We start from the raw sequence: 19,698 nt of genomic DNA, 5'->3' as shown, positions 1-19,698 counted from the left end.
ACAAGGCTCTGCCTGCATCAAGTTTTGTGAATACATCCATGATATTGTTTTGACACTTTGAGCCTCGCAGGCTGAGGGTTATCTCATTCCATTATACTTGAGTGAAGGCAGTCATGTATCCAACAATGGGCAACGTGCACCAAAACAATCTAGAAACAGCACTACAGATAAAAGGAAAACTTTGTTTATTTGATGTTGGGGTGAACTGTCCCTTTAAAGCAGCACCACATCTACGCAGGCCCAAATTACAGAGATGAGATTGACTTGATACACAGATATGTAGAAGCCTTCCCAATGTTTTGTGATTTGATAAGAGATATCATTTTTAAACTAAATCAGGCTGAATTGGGCAGATGAAACATTCCTGTTGGCATTCCCAAATCATCAGAGCCCCTCTAGTATCTGTGGTTAAAGGAAGTTGCTGTTGTGATTGGTTCTGGACAGTCTCTCTCTCTCCTTTTTAATCGTTGTTTTTGTCTCCCTCTGTCTGTGTTTTTCTGTATGTGCTTTCTTTTGTTTCTCTGGTTTTGAGTTTGTTTTCCTGGCAGGTGATCCCTGTTAACATTGATCACCTGCCACTCTATATATTAAGCCGGTACTGAGCCTCACTCCGTGCCAGATCATACCCTCTACTTACCCTGATGTCTCCCTGTGTACCTGTTCCTCTTGTGTCCATTCATCGTGTCAGTTTGTATCAAGTTCTCTTCGTGTTTTTCCTTTGTGTTAGTGCACTTTTTGTGAATAAGTTTTATTAAATTTGTTAATACTGTTTCCTGAGTTCCGTGTCTGCATTTGGATCCCCTCCTCCGTGTATTCTCCGTCATCACTCATGACAGTTGCAACAGAACTTTGAAAACCTGAGATGCCTCCTGCCTTTAGTACATTGAATATTTTAGCGTTATATGTGGGTCTATGAAAGTTTAGTGAATAGATAATAATCTTCAAAGTTCTTCTTCTTCTCTCTTTGCTCATCCAGAACTCCAGCTATGATTGGCTGCTCCTTTGTGGTTGACCGGGAATACTTTGGCGATATCGGTCTGCTGGATCCTGGCATGGAGGTCTACGGAGGCGAGAACATCGAGCTTGGCATGCGGGTAAGGACCACAGAGCGTCACCAATGCTGCTGCTAAAATGCTTTCAGATTGGCAGAATTATTTTGATAATAACTTGAATTTTATTTTTTAAACTGAATTCAATTTCAATCTCTGCAAGAAAAGTTTTTTAATGAGGCATTCCTTCATAGCTTGAGGCGTGTTGTGTGCAGTCTCAAACCAGGAATGCCACACAAAAAGCCATAATTACAAAGCCAATATTTGTGGGGGTAATTTTTTTAGATGTGGAGCTCTGGTTTGAATGATTTGTGAAATCTATTTTCAGACTTTGGAACAGCTTATGATGAAGTTTTCTTATGTTTCCCAGCCAGGGGGAAACAGCTTAAGATACAAAACCCAGGGGCGTCAACAGAAGCTATGATTAAACTTTGCTAAGTTTCTTAGATGGGAGTGGAGGAGAGAGAAAAAATCCACTTAATGCTTCAACCAACTCAAAGGCTCTAAAGCCTGTATATGGAAAATGTAAATCTCTTTTGCTGCCGCTTTGAGTTGAATTTAACGCTTCATGTGAGCGAAGGGTTTGCTGAAGAATTGGTTAGCGTTTAAATTCAGAAAATGTTTCTCTCTAGCCGACTGGAACCATTCAGAATCTAAACGCTTTCCTTTGGCTTATTGGAATGAGATATGCTTGAAAGATCCCACTCCTTCATTTAACGTCATCCCCGCATCCATTTAATCTCAAGATGGCTTCAACGACACCTCTGAAGTGTTGGCTCTCTTTGAAAATGCACTTGAACAGAGGCCGGAGAATGTTTCTGGGTTTACAAAGTGCCGCTGTGCCTTTATTGAAGTGTTGACGACCATTTCAGAGCCTCTGCAGTGACACAGTCGTCTAGCTTCTTGTGTCTTCTGATACAATACATCTGATAGTTATTTTGCCATTATCATAGTGATAACTCAGCATTTTGTATTATGTGCCAGCTGCCAATAGCCTCGCTCAAGGTTACTGAGTGTTTTCTCATTCAGCTGTTTATATGTACCTAACAAACCATGCAAGGGGGTAAGATGAAGTTGGTGAGGGAGGTCAATTCACTTGAACAGCAGCTAAATAAAGTTAGAACAACTCTATTGAACTTTTTTTGTTTTAAACACAGGCTCACCATTGTCTCTGTTTCCACTATGAATATTTACTGTTGCTTTTTTGATGAATGATTGAAGAGAATATGCTGCTCTGTCTGTGAACACAATGCCATCACCGATGCAATTACCTCTCCTCCTGTTTGGCCTGTCCGCGTGGAAATGAAACACATGCCACAGAAAAGAGGCTATTCAGCACGTGTACAAGCTTGAATAGGTCCGCAGTCAACAACCAGCTTCAACCATTCATATTGTACAGCCGCTAATGGAATGGAGATGGGCTTCTGGCGAGTGGACGGCAATTACTCCTCTAAGGCTACTACGACTCAGGCAGCTCATTGTATTGCCGGCTGAGGAGTTGCCATTTAAGATAGGCTTGACTGACAAGAACATGTTTAACAATTAGCCAGGGCAGCTTACAATAGCTGAGCCTGCCTGGGACCATCTGACGACAGAGTGCTGATGAAAGGCAGGGTTCATACAGAAAGGTTATGGCGTATCTATAATTTACTGTGAGTTCCGACTTCTGTAGCCCGCTCGGGTAAAAAGACTTCTAGCATCTAAAGAAATGACCTCTTTATAAGCAGAAAGGAGGCTATGACGTGCTAGGGCTGATTATGCAGTACATAGCACTGTGTGTTGTGTTGTTTCCATAAGGAAGAGAATAATTTAAAACCACGTGAAGGGAAAACAAACCATTGATCCCACAGTTATGGGTTTGTTGATGATGAGTAATTATTTACAGGGTAGGACCTGTAAATAATAAGAAATGAGAGGATGAAACTACAGACAAAGAATTTGGATGTGTAAGAAATGCTCCCAGCACAATGCTGCGAAGGATTGATGCATCATCTGCAGCCGCACCACCACTACATTCATTTTTGGAAGCTGCACAATCATTGCAAAAATTAAGTAGAATCCACTGAATGTATATTCTTACTTACTGCGTCTATCGGTGCTACTTAACCTCGTAACACTTTTGCCCTTTTGCCACATCTACTAGCGACACAGGAAATTGATATCTTCACCTTTTAAATAATTGTAAATGTCTGAACACGAAGGTCCCACTCGCCACAAGGCTCCGTTCGCAAACAGAGAAAAATGGCCGGGGACAGAAATGATGAATTTGTGCCAGAAGTGTCAATATGAGTTTATCTTGTGATGTGTCTCCCACTCCTCCTGCTGCATTGCTGAGTCTTCGCTGATATAGCATCTCGGGAGGCATTGCCTTTCATTTCAAAGTTCCTGTGGGCACAAGTATTATACTGTGCTAAACGTGTCCGCAAATATACTACATCAAATCTATCAAGGGTCATCCCCACAGCTGCTGCACCTGCTAGTTCTACTGAAACCGCCTTAAATGTAATTTATTTGTTTTATATAGTTTCTTTTGCAAAGTCAACAGGTCAGTAATGGAATAATCAGTGTTGCTTTTCAATCAGTGCATTGGTGAGTTAACATTCACTAGCGGGTTGTTTTTCTTTTAGTCAAATGCACACAATGGTAACCACTATTTTAGTGGCAACCTGTTAAAACCTTCCTCGAACCTCTTTGCGGGGTGTAAAAGGTTCTGACTTGTGTAAAAATAAATGAATAAAGATGAAAGAGCTAAATGTAGGTACTCAAAATCATGTTTATTTTGAAAACTTTGCTGTAATCATTCATTCATCTTCAACCGCTTGTCCCTGTCGGGGTTGAGGGGGGGCTGGAGCCGATCCCAACTGACATCAGGCGTGAGGCAGGGTACACCCTGGATAGGACGCCAGTTTATCGCAGGGCACATAGACACGAATAGAGACAGACAACCATTCACACCTACAGGCAATTTCAGAGTCACAATTAATCTAACACGTGCATGTCTTTGGACTGTGGGGGGGAAACCGGAGAAAACCCACACAGAAAGGCCCCAGCCAGGATTCAAACCAGGAACCCTCTCCCTGTGAGGCGACAGTGCTAACCACCATAACACTGTGGAAATCATTTTTTGAAATCTGTATAGTGATATATTTCTAGTTTTTTTTTAATCTTATCATTACAATAGTGCTGTCACGCGGTCAAGGTTAAAGCGGTGCACAATTGGCCTCTGTCTGCCACAAATCTTTCTTGGTAAACTGTAATTTAAAAAACTCAATATGTTGCCGTTAATAATCACTACAGTATCACAAAACATAATATTGCACAATAAAAGTGTAATGAAACGTTCTTACACGCCTATTGTCTAGATGGGTTTACCCCACACAGCATGTCCATGCACTCACTATGCCATCAGGAAACTATCCAAACTGCTTTATGAATAATAATAATAATAACAATCAGTCCCTTCCAAATCCAAAAAGCAGCCCAAGTATGTTCTCACAGGGTGGCCTGCTTGTCTCAGTGACATTTATTAAACTCTCCAGGAACTCCTTTCAGAAGTAATGAACCAAAAAAATCGTCTTTTTTTTCTTTGAAGTCTTGTCTCTCCATAACCACCTGGGCTGGGCCTCGAGGCATCTGGTCATAATCTCTCTGTAGTGAGGAGAATGGAGCTAATTAAAGTGTAGCAGTACCAGCAGCTAGACAGGAGTGGGGCATTTACTTCACTTGGTCCCTTCATCATCATATAACAGAGTTATAATGGTGGGATGACAGGTTACAGATCAGTGCATATAGTATTTTGGGTTCAGATTAGATTTTTATTAGTATTATATATTATATAAATATATATATATATATATATATATATATATATATATATATATATATACATTGGCAGTTTTCCATGCCTTTTTATTACAGAGGACAGATATCAAATGGGGTGAGAGAGAGGGGGGGGGAGACATGCAGCAAAGGGCCGCAGGTCGGAGTCGAGCCCGCGGCCGCTGCCTCGAGGACCTTCAGCCTCTTTACAATGGGCGACTGCTCTAACCACTGAGTCACCAGCCACCCCATGTATTTAATATTTAACAGAAAATTTACCACTATACAGAATTCAAAAAGTTAATTTCAAGAGTAGAGTTTCAACTGAGCAGAGATTTCAAACTGTGAAAGACGCCTCCCCAGGGGTGCATGAGAGACAGCTGCATGCCAGTGTTCTGCACTCTTCTGTTGCAAAACTGTTCTGAATAATAGGACTTTAATGCAGTTTGACTCACCAACACAGTCTTCAGTTGGAGCTGCAGCAGTGGGCGCGATACAGTTGTCACAATATGCATCGAAAAGTGAACTCCTTGTCTGATCATTACTCATAAAAACATGCTGCCCAAAGACCTTTACAGAGTCAAATCAAAACAACGCAGACAAAAAACAAAAACTACAGTAAACACAAATATTTGTTTAGTACTTTCATGTTACGAATCACATTCAAAGGAAAAGGACTGGAAGACCTTAGTGATCTCACCTGTGCAAGGCCATTTAAAGCTTAATAAACAAGTGTAAGCATCTGTAATCAGCTGTAGTTCTCTTAAATAAATCTTTAGGTAATCCAGAAAAAGGGAATTACGATTGTCTGAACGGCAAGTAATAAAACCGTGAGTCAGTTCAGATCTTTATGAGTTAAAAATAAAAAGGTCGGGCTTTGGAAATATTCATGTTCAAACGAGAAATAAAATTTGAATCAGAGTCTAAGATCACTCCCAAGTTTACCACATTAGTTTGAATCTGTTTGCATTGATTACAGTTTTTATGAATACTATAAATACTACACTTTAAAAAGTATTTTTGTCATCCTTGCATTATTGCCAGTGTTATTTTATTGTATTTTTAGATTCAATGTGACATACATACCCTGGGGGATATCCTTATCTCAGATGTCCATTGAACAAACATCCATAAAACCACTTAGCAATCATTAAAAACAAGCACTCCAGAACTGAGAATCATCACATGTGCCCCCAGTATTACAGTAATGCAGTGATAGCATTATCTAGATCTAGAGATAACATGCAGGGTTTATATTCAGTTTCTTCTTTAACTGGAGACTCTCCTTTTCTTCCTCCCCAACGGGTGCAAACAGATGTCCGTCCTCCACAGAGCTGGGTCTGTCTGACGTTCCTGCCTGTTAAAGGTTTTCGTTGCCACCGTACTCTACGGGGGAATTGTTGGGTCTATGTTTATCATAGAGTGTGGTCTTTACCTACTCTGTTAAGTGTCCTGAGATAACTTTTGTTATGATCTGGCACTATAAATAAAATTTAATTGAATTGAATTGAATTGGGTTGAATTGAAAACCCTCCAAATCAATATTGTAATACAGTTTACTGTAAAGAACATTTATTTGTGGTTACATATTGTAAATTAACGTTTAACTGTGTCCTTTACCTAAAAGATGGATTACTTGTTGACTAAGATGTAATAATTACCAGTCAACCAGACAATAAATCCAAGAGTGATGCATCTTATACCACCCTCTTCTCTCATATCATAGCCCATCTATTTTTTTCCAGATGGTAACTTTGCTTAATGGAAAAAAAGGTAAATAAATGAACAAAGTGAGGATGAGCATTATTTCAGGTGGCACATTAACAGGTGCTGCTTCAAAGCAGTTGTTATATGCAGTCAGATGTTGCTTTGAGTTTATTCTGAGAACATCTGCCCCGCTTCTACAAAGAAACCTGGACACTCTAACACGGCTGATTAACCTCACAAGCCACCTGGATTTGTAGATACAAATAGATTTAAAGGGAGTTGGCGCACTCCAGATGTGTTGCTTTAATAAACATGGAATGATAATACTGTACCAATCTGTATAACTGTGTATGATATACTGTACAGTTTATTCTCATGAGACTGGGATACAGGCATTAATATTATATTACAGTTAAACATGATATTGTGAGAGTGTGAAAAGGAATATTTGAGTGAAACAGACTTCAATATTGAATTTTGGTCTTACCCACCTTAAAAGCCAATCTGTTATTTTTTTAGAGTGACTTTCATTTGATGCGTTTTTTTATTGTAATTATTATTGTGATTAAGTAATGAGTAATTAAGAGTTGAGCAGTGGATAAGGAGATTGACTGGTTAGTTTAAGATGGATTAATACATCTTCCGCCGTCCCTGTGGTGGCTGTGTGTGCAGGCTCTGAAGCGATGCTGAAGGCTTCACCACAGCTAGTCACTGATGTATAGTGCGGGTATAAAGTCCTACATCCACCGCGCTTGGCTCATGTGGTTGATGTTAGACCCCTTCCACTATCTTTTTTGAAGGGGCTCCATTGCTGCACTCTACGATGAGATTTTCAAAGAAATGCAATGTTTTTCCCCTGTACCAGGATGTAACTCATCCAGATCACACTGTCGCGTTGCCTAGCTCATAAATAAATAATAAGTACAGACCATGAGATACAGCAAGTAACTGACAGTAGGGTGTGTTGTTGTGGTTTGCTGTTAACTTTCTTGACACTGATCCTTTACCAGGACTAACAGAGTGAATCTTAATGTCATCTTCAGGCTACAGTGAGTTATCAGGGGCTGCTACGATAAGCCCAGAGCAAGTTGCTTCCTGATAAGCGCAGTTTCCTTTGGCAACAGCAACTGTTTGTGCTCTCTTTGCCCATTCATAATGTACATACCGCACAAAACATTCTCTTGTGCTGGTGAGTGATTGTGTTCATGTGTGCTTTGGTGAGTTGTCTTATGTATTACTTACAGGAAACGTCAGATCATACATATTGTACCTTAACATACACCCTATTAGACCAGTCGACCAAACCTCAGTAGTGCTTGCCTTCAACTCCTACAGGCTACAGCCCTCTACAGAAAGAAGTCACCTTGAAAAGGGCAGGGACGTCATTATGAGGCGGCATTAATTCAGCCATCTGCGGATACTGGCCATTCTGGCTGCTTCAAAATCACTGGCGTGCTCATGTCCATCAAGCTGCAAACGACAGTGGGCGCTGACCATATGCGAGTCCTTTCCAACAAACTGAGTCATTCCAAAGATGAGAACAAATCTTTGGCCTCTGAGGAATCCTGGTATTATACTTCGTCAAATGGAGGAGACACATGCGGAGGAATATTGGATAAATGCCATAATGAGGAATGCTGCAGGAGCCTGTGGACAAGGCACCACATACCAGTACAATCTGGTCATTACATATAGTGCAGTAAAATATCCTTTATGTATCCTGGATGTATAACTCATGCAGAGATTGTATCATTTACAGGGTTTTGGATCTTGAGTCTGGTCTCATTTTCAAATATTGTAAGACATGTTTTCTGTCCTGTCAGAATAAAGAGAAACAATGCAGGACTGACAGATTTAGAAAATCCTGGGTTCCAGTGGCTGTTGGCCTTCTTAACAATTGATTGCACTGTTGTCACTTTAACTCCTTATTTTTATCCAGTTTTATCCAGTTTTTATCCAGTGAGGCACTGTTGCACTTTGTTAATTGATGATTGTTAATTGTCCCATGTCACCAATGTTTTTGTTAGTTCCATTTCTTTTAATTATTAGCTCTTTGTCATCGTATGTGTCATTATTGTGCATTTCACTGTTGTTTTTGCTGCTGTCTGTACTGCAAATTGCCCTCCGGCGACAATAAAGATCTCTTGACTTGACTTGACACAATTCAGGTTGGAAGACAATTCAGTTTTTGGCAGTCTTGGTCTTTGCCGGAAGCTGGTTTGGTCTCAGTATTACTTTTGTCTCGACTGTGTCGTCAACTTGCAGTGGGTAGCTGTAACTACATCTGAGCTCTTTATGCTCTTCCCATCTCTGGTGGTACATGACTGATTCATTACAACATGGGAGGAACCAACTGCTCTCCATCAATACAGCCTATGTAAAGGTAACAGTAGCATTGGATATTGATTGAGCGTTTGTCTTTTTCAGCGCCTGCATTATTTAGTGGCTGAATCAATCTGTTAGGGTTTAATGGACTCAGGTTTATTTACTCCACGGCTCATTTCTGTATGTTCCAGCCTGCAACCGTCCCAGGAAGGAGAGACAAGTGGGAATAGTTGCAGCTGTAAAGTTGTGTATACAAGATTCAGATGCTGTATTTTTTTCAGAGGAATTACTGCAGCTATTGAAGGACTTACTGCCAACATATGGTGAAGTAGAGCAATTCTGCATATGCTTTGTGTTGTGGAATTTACCGTGGGGTTTGCATTCAATCATCTGATATAAAACATGATCATGATTTGCATTTATATGTCTGTGCGCTCCTTGCATAGATAATTCAAGACTTATATTGTGTAGGTTTTACTAGAGGTCCCGCTGATCCAGGCTGTATCCGTAATTTACACCTCAACAGATTTTGCGTTGGAAAAATTATACTTTGTTTGCCGTTTAACAGAGACATGTAGCATACTCCTCAGCCTGAAATGGCTTTGGAGACATGACATGGCTTCCTGAGCATCAGCATACATCAGAGAGTTGCTGCTTTGGCGTTCAGGGCCAAAGGGATAAGTAATTAGACAGACCTTGTCAGCTTGCGTATTATCCATGTGAATCATAAACTTCATTAAAAACCTCTTTCAAGAGTGACTGTAGATACTCCCACTGTAATTTGAGCACATATTTGACAAGGTAATTAAGATCATTTCAGATGAATTGTGCATTTCACACCCTACTGCCATCCTGTACAATTGAATTAGAATTAGAAGCATCAAAGGCTCCCTCTGTGGACAGTGACATTACCAGGAAATACAGTAACACTTAACAAGCACAGATTGGCACATCTCATTTATTATCTGAAGACTTGTTAATCTGTTCACGTATTTTTTCCGTTGGATGTCTCCGACTCAGGTTGAAAACTTGAAATGATCTGACAAGGCCAAAGTATTTGAAGAGTAGTATCACGCAGTGATCCGGTCGCACCAGCAAATCTGCAGGCATATCTAAGACGAAGGGCAGCAACTGGATGGAATTAGCTTTTGACAGGCACACTTAAAAGGGCCTCTGCATCTATCTAGTATCTTACCATCAACATTCTCCATTTCAAGAATGTGTGAGGACGAGAGGCAGGAAAAGAAGGCATGAAATGAAGTGATGGGCCATGGGGAGTGGCTCATACCCAGCCTTCAGTTCCCAACGCTTTGAAACATCACTCATCATTACACAAGACTTGAGAGGAAGGGAATGGGGGAGGCATAGCATAGCAGTAAGCTATTAACCAAGTTGGGAAATGTCCACAGAACGTCAACAGATGTTATAAATATGTTTAGAGAAAAAAACAAAGAGCACTTGCATGGGTAAGAAGAAGAAAGAAAGAAGAAATACCTTCTCATGTTCAATATCACTTTTTTTTCTGTAGGCTACAGTAAATACTTTATGTAGCTAGCATCAGTAGCTTAGCAAAGACTGGAAACAACAGGAAAAAGCTAACCTAGCTCTGTGCAAAGGTAAAAGACATCCACCTAGCAGCACCTCTAATGGTCAGTAATTAAAACATCATATAGCATTTGTTGATTACGGAAGCAATCAATTGTGTTGTTCGTTACTCCAGATCACTGATAAATATTAGAAGAAGGCCCTTACAAGAGGAAAGGAGCTTTTGTGTTCATGTGATAACTGGTTGATTATCTTGTTTCTCTTGATAACAAAAAACTATAAGCTCTTGATCATGAGATACTGGCATTAAAATGGAGTTGCAAGCATGGCCGTTGTCGGTGTTAGTAGTTAATCCATATAAAATGTAAATAAATAAATAAATAAAAAACGTTGTGGCGTTATTAGTGGTCATGTCCTGAATAATTTCTTGGCAGTAACTTTCAGGGTAAATTATATTCTTAATTAATTAACTTTAAAGGTGCTGGAAGGCGAATATTGTTACCTTGCTGTTTCCAGTCTTTGTTTAGTTTATGCTAAGCTATCCAGCTGCTTGCTCTAGCTTTATATTTAGCATGTACAGATATGAGAGCAGTATAAATGCTCTCATCTTACTCTGGACAAGAAAGAAATTGGGAGTATTTCTCAAAATGTAAAACTATTAACCAGCCTTTATTTTAAATCAAACAGTCAAAAACGACAACATGTTGTAGGCTATCGAAGGCCCCTTCAAGCTGCTACACAAGAGTCAAATGTCAAATGCCTTAAATAAGACTTAAGGATCAGGCTCCATGTCACCTTACACACACTATCTCAGTGCCTCAGCGCACGCTTTGCTAGATGCTCAGATTCCTGCCTTTCACTATTAATGCTCCACCCTATTCGCTCTGTTCAAGGAAAATGTATTACTGCACAGTGTTATCTTGAACCTGTTAACCTCTTAACTAGATGTTATGTTGTTGGGGCTCTGTCTTAATTAGCTTGCGTGTTTGTGCTTTTGTAAAAATGTGAATTTATTATTTATGGTAATTAAAGGCCTCCGTAAGCTGAGCCAGAGACCTGTCAATGCTGCATTTCCTACCTTGCTGATGGAAGTCGATAAGTCATAACTACTTAATGCAGGTTTTGTCACATGAGAGAGTCTGAGATCCCCTCAAAGTTATAATTCACACACGCATATAAAAACAAACAAATGGCACCGACATTCATGTTAGAAGAGTAGTTTATGCAAAGTGATATATTTTAATTATAAATCAGGCTGTTTGTAGTCCTTCCATTTATAATGTAAACTCTGTACAGTGTTTCTCTGTTGATATTCTTCTCCCTCACACAACAGCATTAAAGAATGACTTGGTATGGGATATTCACAGCTTTTAGAACTGTAAATTAGTGCTGGTGTGAATAAACATTACATAGATAGTAGCACCAGATCTGACTCTAAATGAGGTAAAAGGTAAGCTGTTTTAATATTGTCTGTTATCTCTGTGTCAGTTTTGCCAGCAAAGGATGGTTCAGCACATCACAGGGACGTCATATTGTGTCCACTGTACACCATATAATCACTTTATATGATTTGTTGCAATGTCCTAATGTCTTTCTTCCCATAAAAATGTAGGATAAGAGAAGATATAAACATGCAGCCTGGTTGGCCGGCACCATTAATAAGCAATTCCTGGCATTTCTTTGAAACGGGTGAGACTTTTTGGGATATTATCCAGCAGAAAGACATCCCTTGGGTAGAGATTGCAGAGTGGAGAGCATTTCAATTAAAAACAGGGATGTGTAAAACTCCCCAGATGCAACGGAGAGCACACAATTCATTATCTCAAGTGAATACCAGAAGTCTGCGGATGGCTTTCTTCCAAGTTAATTGTGAAAATTTCCATGTGAACATGAAGGTAGTCCTGTGACACAGTTCTGTGTATGGACTCATCAGCTTTACATAAAGTGCTTTTGTTTAGGGTATTCTGGTACTGGAGCCTGTTCCAACACGGCACAGTTAATAACTCGCAATTCTTTGTTTTTAATTACTTAAGCTCAACCTAAAGCTGCTATAATCAATATCACAGAGAGAGAGCGCAGAAGAAAGGTACCGTTGGTGCAGGTAGCAAATCCCAGGTACCCAACCCTAACCTCAGTTCGCTTTATAATAAATAAAGACATTGAAATATCATGGGACCTTTAAGGTTTTGTCATCTTTCATTGGAAGGGAAAGATCTGACCAGAAATGGGATAGAGGCATATGGTCGGGCCGTAAAAAAAACATTTCCTTTCAGTTCCTGTTTCTGCAGTATGTTACTGAACAGGAACAAAAGTACTGGCTGCAACTACACATTTAGATTCTGGACAGAGAGAGAAAAAGAAGTTTATCAAAGTGAAAAATGAGAAATACATTTTCAATTTCAAGGTGTTTTTTGTCTGTTGGTATTGATAATGCAGTGTCTCTCAATCTTAATTAGTATCTTGTCATCTAGTCAGGGGCGGACTTAACACCTGGGATTGTAGCCGAATGATATTTCGTAGTTGATAGGACAGAAAACCAGATTGGATTTGTACCCTAGTACGAGGACTGAGAGCTGCTGGATTAATGCATGTGCACAATCAATTTTGAATGCTGCAGTCACACTGCAGGACGATTATCCGTTCAGGTTTTGAAATATCACTTTCCCTGAAAACTGAAACTGTTAAATATCCAAAAAGCAAAAAGGGATACATATTTGGATTTACGTCCTTAAAGTGACATTGTTTATAATGCTTTTGAATAGACAGAAACAGAGGCCATATAATCACCCGCAGGTTCCATAATCACAAGACACCACACTAGTGAGAGGAATACTGAATGAATGAAGCTGTTTGAAAGTAAAGAGATGAGTTATATAAAGTCCCAGTGCCAACAGTGCAGTAATGACACAGTAGTAATTATCTTCTGCTCCATATGGAGAGGAACAAATAGCAGGAGGAATTGATAGATTTCCATGATGTTTTGTGTGGAAACTTCAAGTGAGCAGGTAGATTGGCAGTCAATTTAAGCCCTCTCACCCCCGCCTCTCCATGAACTACTACAACATTTCACTCTGCAATATGACACCTATAATAAAGAGCCTTGTTCCTTTTTTAAATTGTGGAAATGTTTTTAACCAGAATAAGTGAAGTTCATTATATTCATTTATTTGAATGGCAAACACCTTTGGCTTCTGTAACTCTTATACAGATTATGTGGATGTGGCCATATGTGTTGGACAAGTGGAAATTCTGGAAATGCATTAATGTGGAAAAATGCATCCATAAATAAAGTGTATCTTCAGCGAAGGCACTAGCATCGATGACTCATATATTTCCAATACCGTCCAAAATGTCAATAATCTGTGTGTGATTGTCCGTACAAAGGAATGATAATAGCATAAGCATTGATTTATAAAGCACTGTAGCAGAATGTGTCTTCTTCTTTTTGAAAAGATCGGGACACCCAGGAAATCAGTCAGTCTGTCAGTGTGCAGTCAAATAGCTCCAGATGATCGTTAGCTCAGTTATATGTTTAACATTCGATCCCCACGCGTCTTCACAACGAGCTGTTTCAGTCATGCACACGGAATAGCTGAGAAAAGTGCAGATGAACTCTGGGTGACCCCAGGCGACAAAGCTACACTCATTTGGGCAAACCTTGAGTCTGTTTGTTCCTGCAGAATAATGTTCCTCCCTGTCTGTCAAATACATCACCTGTATGGCAAGATGAGACATTATATTAAGTTTGCATGACCTCAGCACTCCCTTTCATTGTCTCAATCTGGATTCTTAGCTGCTCAGTGGCTCCGTCTCCTCTACCCTATTTTCCATTTGACCACTGACTGTGAAAAAGCCTAATTGGTAATATCATCCTTGCAGTTCAGTAAAGGTTACACTGATGGGGTTTAAAATCAGGGGCTATTTTCGTAGGGGCCTATAATATATACACCAACAAAAGAAGTGCTTCTCAGAAGGTCAAACAGTCTTGTCTACTCTCTAGTCCGGCCTTTTCATTGGCTTGTCTGTGCACATCAACTGTCTTTTTTCTCATGATTTCACATGAACTTCATGATAGAAACGTCATCAACACGACCACTCGCTCGCTGTGAATTCTCCGCACAATGGGCTGCTCTATCTGCTCTATTCACACATGACATAGGAAACTGTCAGGGAAAAGTCTGTTGGATGTCTGATCAGGGGTCACCAACAGGCGGACCGCAGTCTGGACCAAGAAGCTGTCCAATTTGGTTGAGACTGTTCAGATGTGAAATGGACTTAACAGTTAACTTTTTTTCTAGTGTGTGTGCGCGAAAAGTTGCATGCTGCCTGTTGCTACTCCAGCCTTTGAGTTTGCTTTTTTAAACTTTCTTAACTTTTATTCTCTTTTTGTTTGTTCTGTTTTTTCACCCTAAGTTCTGTGAAGTTCTCCGATCTACAATGAGGTTACTTTCGATTCTTTTCGTTCTTCTTGTCATGCTGTTTTTAACAATGCTGCTTCCACCGGGACACGCTTCCCCTCTGTTGTTATGGATAATTTACGGCCTCTGTACAACAAAATGGATGAACTAACGGTGAAAATGCAGAACCATCCGGAGTACCGTGAGTGCAGTCTGATGTGTTTCATGGAGACATAGCTGCACAGGTACATTACAGACCTGAAGTCTCCGTGGATGGCTTCCACACCATTCTGGCTGACCGGGACTGCACGAGAGTGGTAAGCCGAAAGGAGGGGGCTTGCCGTTCTACTAAACAGCAGATGGTGTAATCCTGGTCATATCACCGTTAAAGAACAGTTCTGTAGCCCGGATGTTGAAATGCTGGCCATGGGACTCCCTCCATACCATCTGCCTAGAGAGATCCGATACGTGTCATCGCCAATGTTCTGTACATCCCTCCCTCTGCAAATTTGACATCTGCCTACAGCATCATACACACCACCGTCTCCAGACTCAACACCCCAGTGCCCTCATCATCATGTCGGGAGACTTTAACCACGTCACCTTGGATAGAGTTCTGCCGACCTTCGAACAGTATGTGAGCTGTCCTACCAGAGAGGAGAGGACTCTGGTACTGATGTATGCGAACATCAAGGATGCATACATCTCCTCTTCTCTCCCCCCTCTGGGCAGGTCAGATCATAACTTTGTTCAACTCAAACCCTGCTATCTGCCTCTGGTAAAGAGGAAGCCTACGACAACAGGGACTGTGAGGAGACGATCTGAGGAGCCTTATGAGACACTGCAGGGCTGCTTTGAAGTGACTGACTGGCCTGCACTTTGTGAGCCGCATGGGGAGGACATCTATGGGCTCACCGAGTGCATCACAGACTACATTAATTTTTGTGTGGACTGCAATTTCCAAGCTCGGACTGTAACCTGCTACGCCAACAATAAACCCTGGATCACCAAGGACATTAATGCTATCCTGAATGAAAAGAAGAAAGCAACCGTGAAGAGGTGAGGAGAGTGCAGGGGGTACTGAAACTGAAAATCAGGGAGACTAAAGACAATTATAGGAGAAAGCTGGAGAATAAATTCAGGCGTGACAACGTGAGGAATGTGTGGAGTGGCATGAGAACCATAACCGGGTTCCAGATGACTGGTAGCATGGGGCTGGAGGACCGTGTGGACCAGGCCAATGAACTGAACCTATTTTTCAATAGGTTTGTGCTGCAGCCCATTCCCCACATGACCCTGCTGCTTGCTGCCCTTCAATGACTGCCACTTTACCTCCCCCTACTCCTCATTCTTACAGACCCCTTACCTTCCCCTCACCACCCCAGCTCACACCTACCTATTCCACCCCTCCCCCCTGCTCTAAATCATGTCCTCTACAACCTGACGACCTCGGTCCTCCCCAACGGACACCTCTACAGTGTCCTTCACGTCTGACCTAGTGGGAAGACAGCTGACGAGACATCACTCTGGCAAAGCTGAAGGCCCCGATGGCGTATTTCCCAGGGTGCTAAAAGCCTGTGCCCCCCAGCTTGTTTAGAGTACTGATACAAGTCTTGACCTGAGCCTGCACCTCCAGAGGGTCCCTGTGCTGTGGAAGATGTCCCATTCAACACCATCAGTCCGGCTCTACTGGGTGATGCAGGTGGAGGCCTCCATCGTGTCCTGGATTGTGGATTACCAGATGGGCAGATCACATAATGTACGCCTACAGAACTGTGTGTCTGACAGGGTGGTCAGCAACACTGGGGCCCCACAGGGAACTGTCCTCTCTCCCTTCCTCTTCACCCTCTTTACCTCAGACTTCAACTATTGCAGTCCTGCCCCCTTCAGAAGTTTTCCGATGAATCAGCAATATTTGACTGCAAGGGAAAGGGGAATGATAGTGAATACTGGACTGTTGTGGGCTACTTTGTCACTTGGAGTGAGCTGAATCATCTGCAGCTCAACGTGACTAAAACAAAGGAGCTTGTAGTGGATCTGAGGAGGGTGAAAACACCTGTGACCCCTGTCTCCATCCAGGGGGTCCCTGTGGACACTGTAGAGGAGTATAAGTGCCTAGGGGTGTACTTCAATAATAAGTTGAAGTGGACTAGAAACCCTAAGGCTGTCTACAAAAAGAGCCGAAGTCGACACTTTTTCCTAAGGAGGCTGAGGTCCTTTAACATCTGCCGGACGATGCTGAGGATGTTTTACGAGTCTGTTGTGGCCAGTGCAATCTTCTTTGCTGTCACATGCTGGGGCAGTGGGCTGAAGGTCGCAGACACCAACAGACTGAACAAACTGATCAGGAGGGCCGGTGATGTCGTAGGGGGAGGAGCTGGACACCCTGACGACCGTGGCAGAGAGGAGGATGCTGTCCAGGCCCTAGTCTATCCTGGAAAATGTCTCCCACCCTCTCTACGACACACTGGCCCAGCAGAGGAGCACCTTCAGCAGAAGACTCCTTGCACCCAGATGCACAGAGCGCCACTCTCCTGCCTGTGGTCATTAGATTATACAACACATTCCTTGGTCTGTCACCTTCTCTCTGTAATACGGACTCAATCATAAACAATCTGTTTTTTGCACATTTTTACGGTACGTTGCACGTTATTACAGTACTTTTGATCTGTATATATTACCATTGTAATTTTGATATTTTATATATATATATATATATATATATATATATATATATATATATATATATATATATATATATAGTTATATAGTTATATATATACTGTTTTTATATTTCTTACAAATATATGTTATCCGTATAATATTGTTGTTTTTAAATATTATGTTTGTATAGCTTTGGTTGAAACGAAACAATTTCCCTCTGGGATTTTTAAATCATTTCTGATTTTGATTCTGATTCTGAAAAAAGAAAAATGAAAACTGAAGCTATACTTATTTCATTTTTGTAAAATAGAGCATTTTATTTGAGATGCACTTGTTGCACTTTCTGATATGTATTTTATTTTTTGAAATGCAGCCCTTACTTTAGCCTACTTGAAATAAGAAAATAGCATTTGTTTATAGGAGCCTACTTATTATTAATAATCCCTTGAATTAAGTGTGAAAATTGACAACCAGACCTCAGCTTGAATTAACTGGACCTCTTTGAATTTTATTTGAATACCCCTGGTCTAGATCATTTCAGGGTTGCAGTGTATATGTGCAAGGAGAGTAGTATCCCACTAGTCACACCTACATTTCCTTCTCTGGGTGCTGTGCAGAAGCGAACATATGTTTTGCCAACAGGGTTTGTTTAAGTGTTGTTAACCATCAGCAGCATTGTACTGAATTGTGAATGTGAATGCAACAGCGATGTTTATTGTTCTGTTCTGAATGTGTAAAGGTTGATTGAATGAATCCCTGGAAAAGTTATACCAATTCGTCCATGATAGAGTTATTGCTGTTTCAGTGGCTTCACCCACATGTGAATGTTGTTTTTGTCATTAAAATAGCCAAGATCTTAAATCCAAAGCCTGTCAAAATGCCAGTCATAAACTTCTACATGCTGCATTTTCCCAGTTTATTGATTTTATTGTCTAATGGCGCTGATGGAAACCTGTTTACTGCTGTTAATAGCTTTTATGCTTTTTATGGCTGATGTTTTCTGTAGCCCCGTGGAGCTTATCACGCAAATGGTCCAGCTGCAATTAACTAACTGCATGTACAGAGACAATTAAATTAAATTAGCAATTACATTACTACTACATCAAAGTGCTCTGTGTTAAGTGCTTCGCCTTAATGATGCAGACTGCAATTTTATGAAGGGTCAGTGCCAAATGAACTTGTGCAAAATGCAGTCCTGAGGACCCGTGTGTGGGATGTCTTAAGGGGTAAAAGACTAAAACAATCGTATTTGGTATTTAGATTTTATTATATTTCCATACTATTAGAATATTTTAAGGCACATTATGCAAATGCAACGTGTAATTCCCTGTAAAATAGCATCCTATTGATTTTTTTTTCATGTTTGTATTCCATGTGTTTGGAGGATCTTATTGTATGCTAATGTATCGCAATAATTAGGTCTATTTTATTAGTAAGTAAGTACAAGAGCAGAACTTTTTGGCCTTGTATAGAATAATGCAGATTATTTAGCTTGAATGATTCCATCTATTTCAATCATTTTCAATACAACATCATGTCATCATGTTTTCGCATGAATTCGGCTGCTGTGCAAGGTCAAAGGATACAGGCTGCAGAATAGAGTCATGAACAGTCCTTGAATGTACATATGTACATGGCCAGACTATCTGTGGTCCGGTTTTCTTTCCAATCATTAAATCTGTGACTGTCAGAGTTGACTTCCTGTAGATGTCTTGTCTCGGGTTGTTTGCTGTTAAATCAAGGAAGAAATATACTTTACCCGCACCCCCCCCCCCCCCCCCCCTCCCACCCCCACCCCTGTTGTTTGGTTAATGGCTTGTGATTAGCTTTTCACATCAGCAGATAGTCTCTCAGCTCGGAGGATAATGGTAACAATGTAACCAGATGTTCTCTTTTGCGTTGAAGCATTCTTTCCACTCTGTTAAACATTCTGCATGTTTAGGGAAACTGTCAAATACAGTGCGGAGAGATTGTGCAGTTCAGTAAATAGTGTACAGAGCAGGCTGCCACATGGACTATGTTCTGGGCAGCCAATTTCTAGCGATCTAGTGATTCTAGTAGAAGTATTTAGATCCTTTACTTAAGTGAAAGTACTAATACCACACTGTAAAAATACTCAGTGTCAAGTAAAAGTGTAAAGTGTGAAGTTATGTGGATGAATGGTTCCAAGGACTCGACCTGTTCCGAACAGG

At 40.8% G+C, this 19,698-nt stretch overlaps 1 protein-coding gene across 1 annotated transcript in view; it reads left to right on the top strand.

Annotated features, from left to right (window-relative positions):
- galnt9 (polypeptide N-acetylgalactosaminyltransferase 9) overlaps positions 1–19,698 on the top strand; it is a gene marked incomplete at its 5' end in the record, with an annotated part of 99,671 nt that overhangs the window by 57,533 nt on the left and 22,440 nt on the right. Inside the window, one exon of the mRNA XM_083913196.1 lies at positions 977–1,094. Coding sequence (XP_083769322.1) covers positions 977–1,094 — 118 coding nt within the window. The remainder of the gene's footprint in view (positions 1–976; positions 1,095–19,698) is intronic.

Source organism: Echiichthys vipera (assembly GCF_963691815.1).
Source record: "Echiichthys vipera genome assembly, chromosome: 4".
In the NCBI taxonomy this organism is placed as follows: domain Eukaryota; kingdom Metazoa; phylum Chordata; class Actinopteri; order Perciformes; family Trachinidae; genus Echiichthys; species Echiichthys vipera.
The sequence above is the reverse complement of the archived record's forward strand: the minus strand, read 5'-3'. Positions and strand labels throughout refer to the sequence as shown.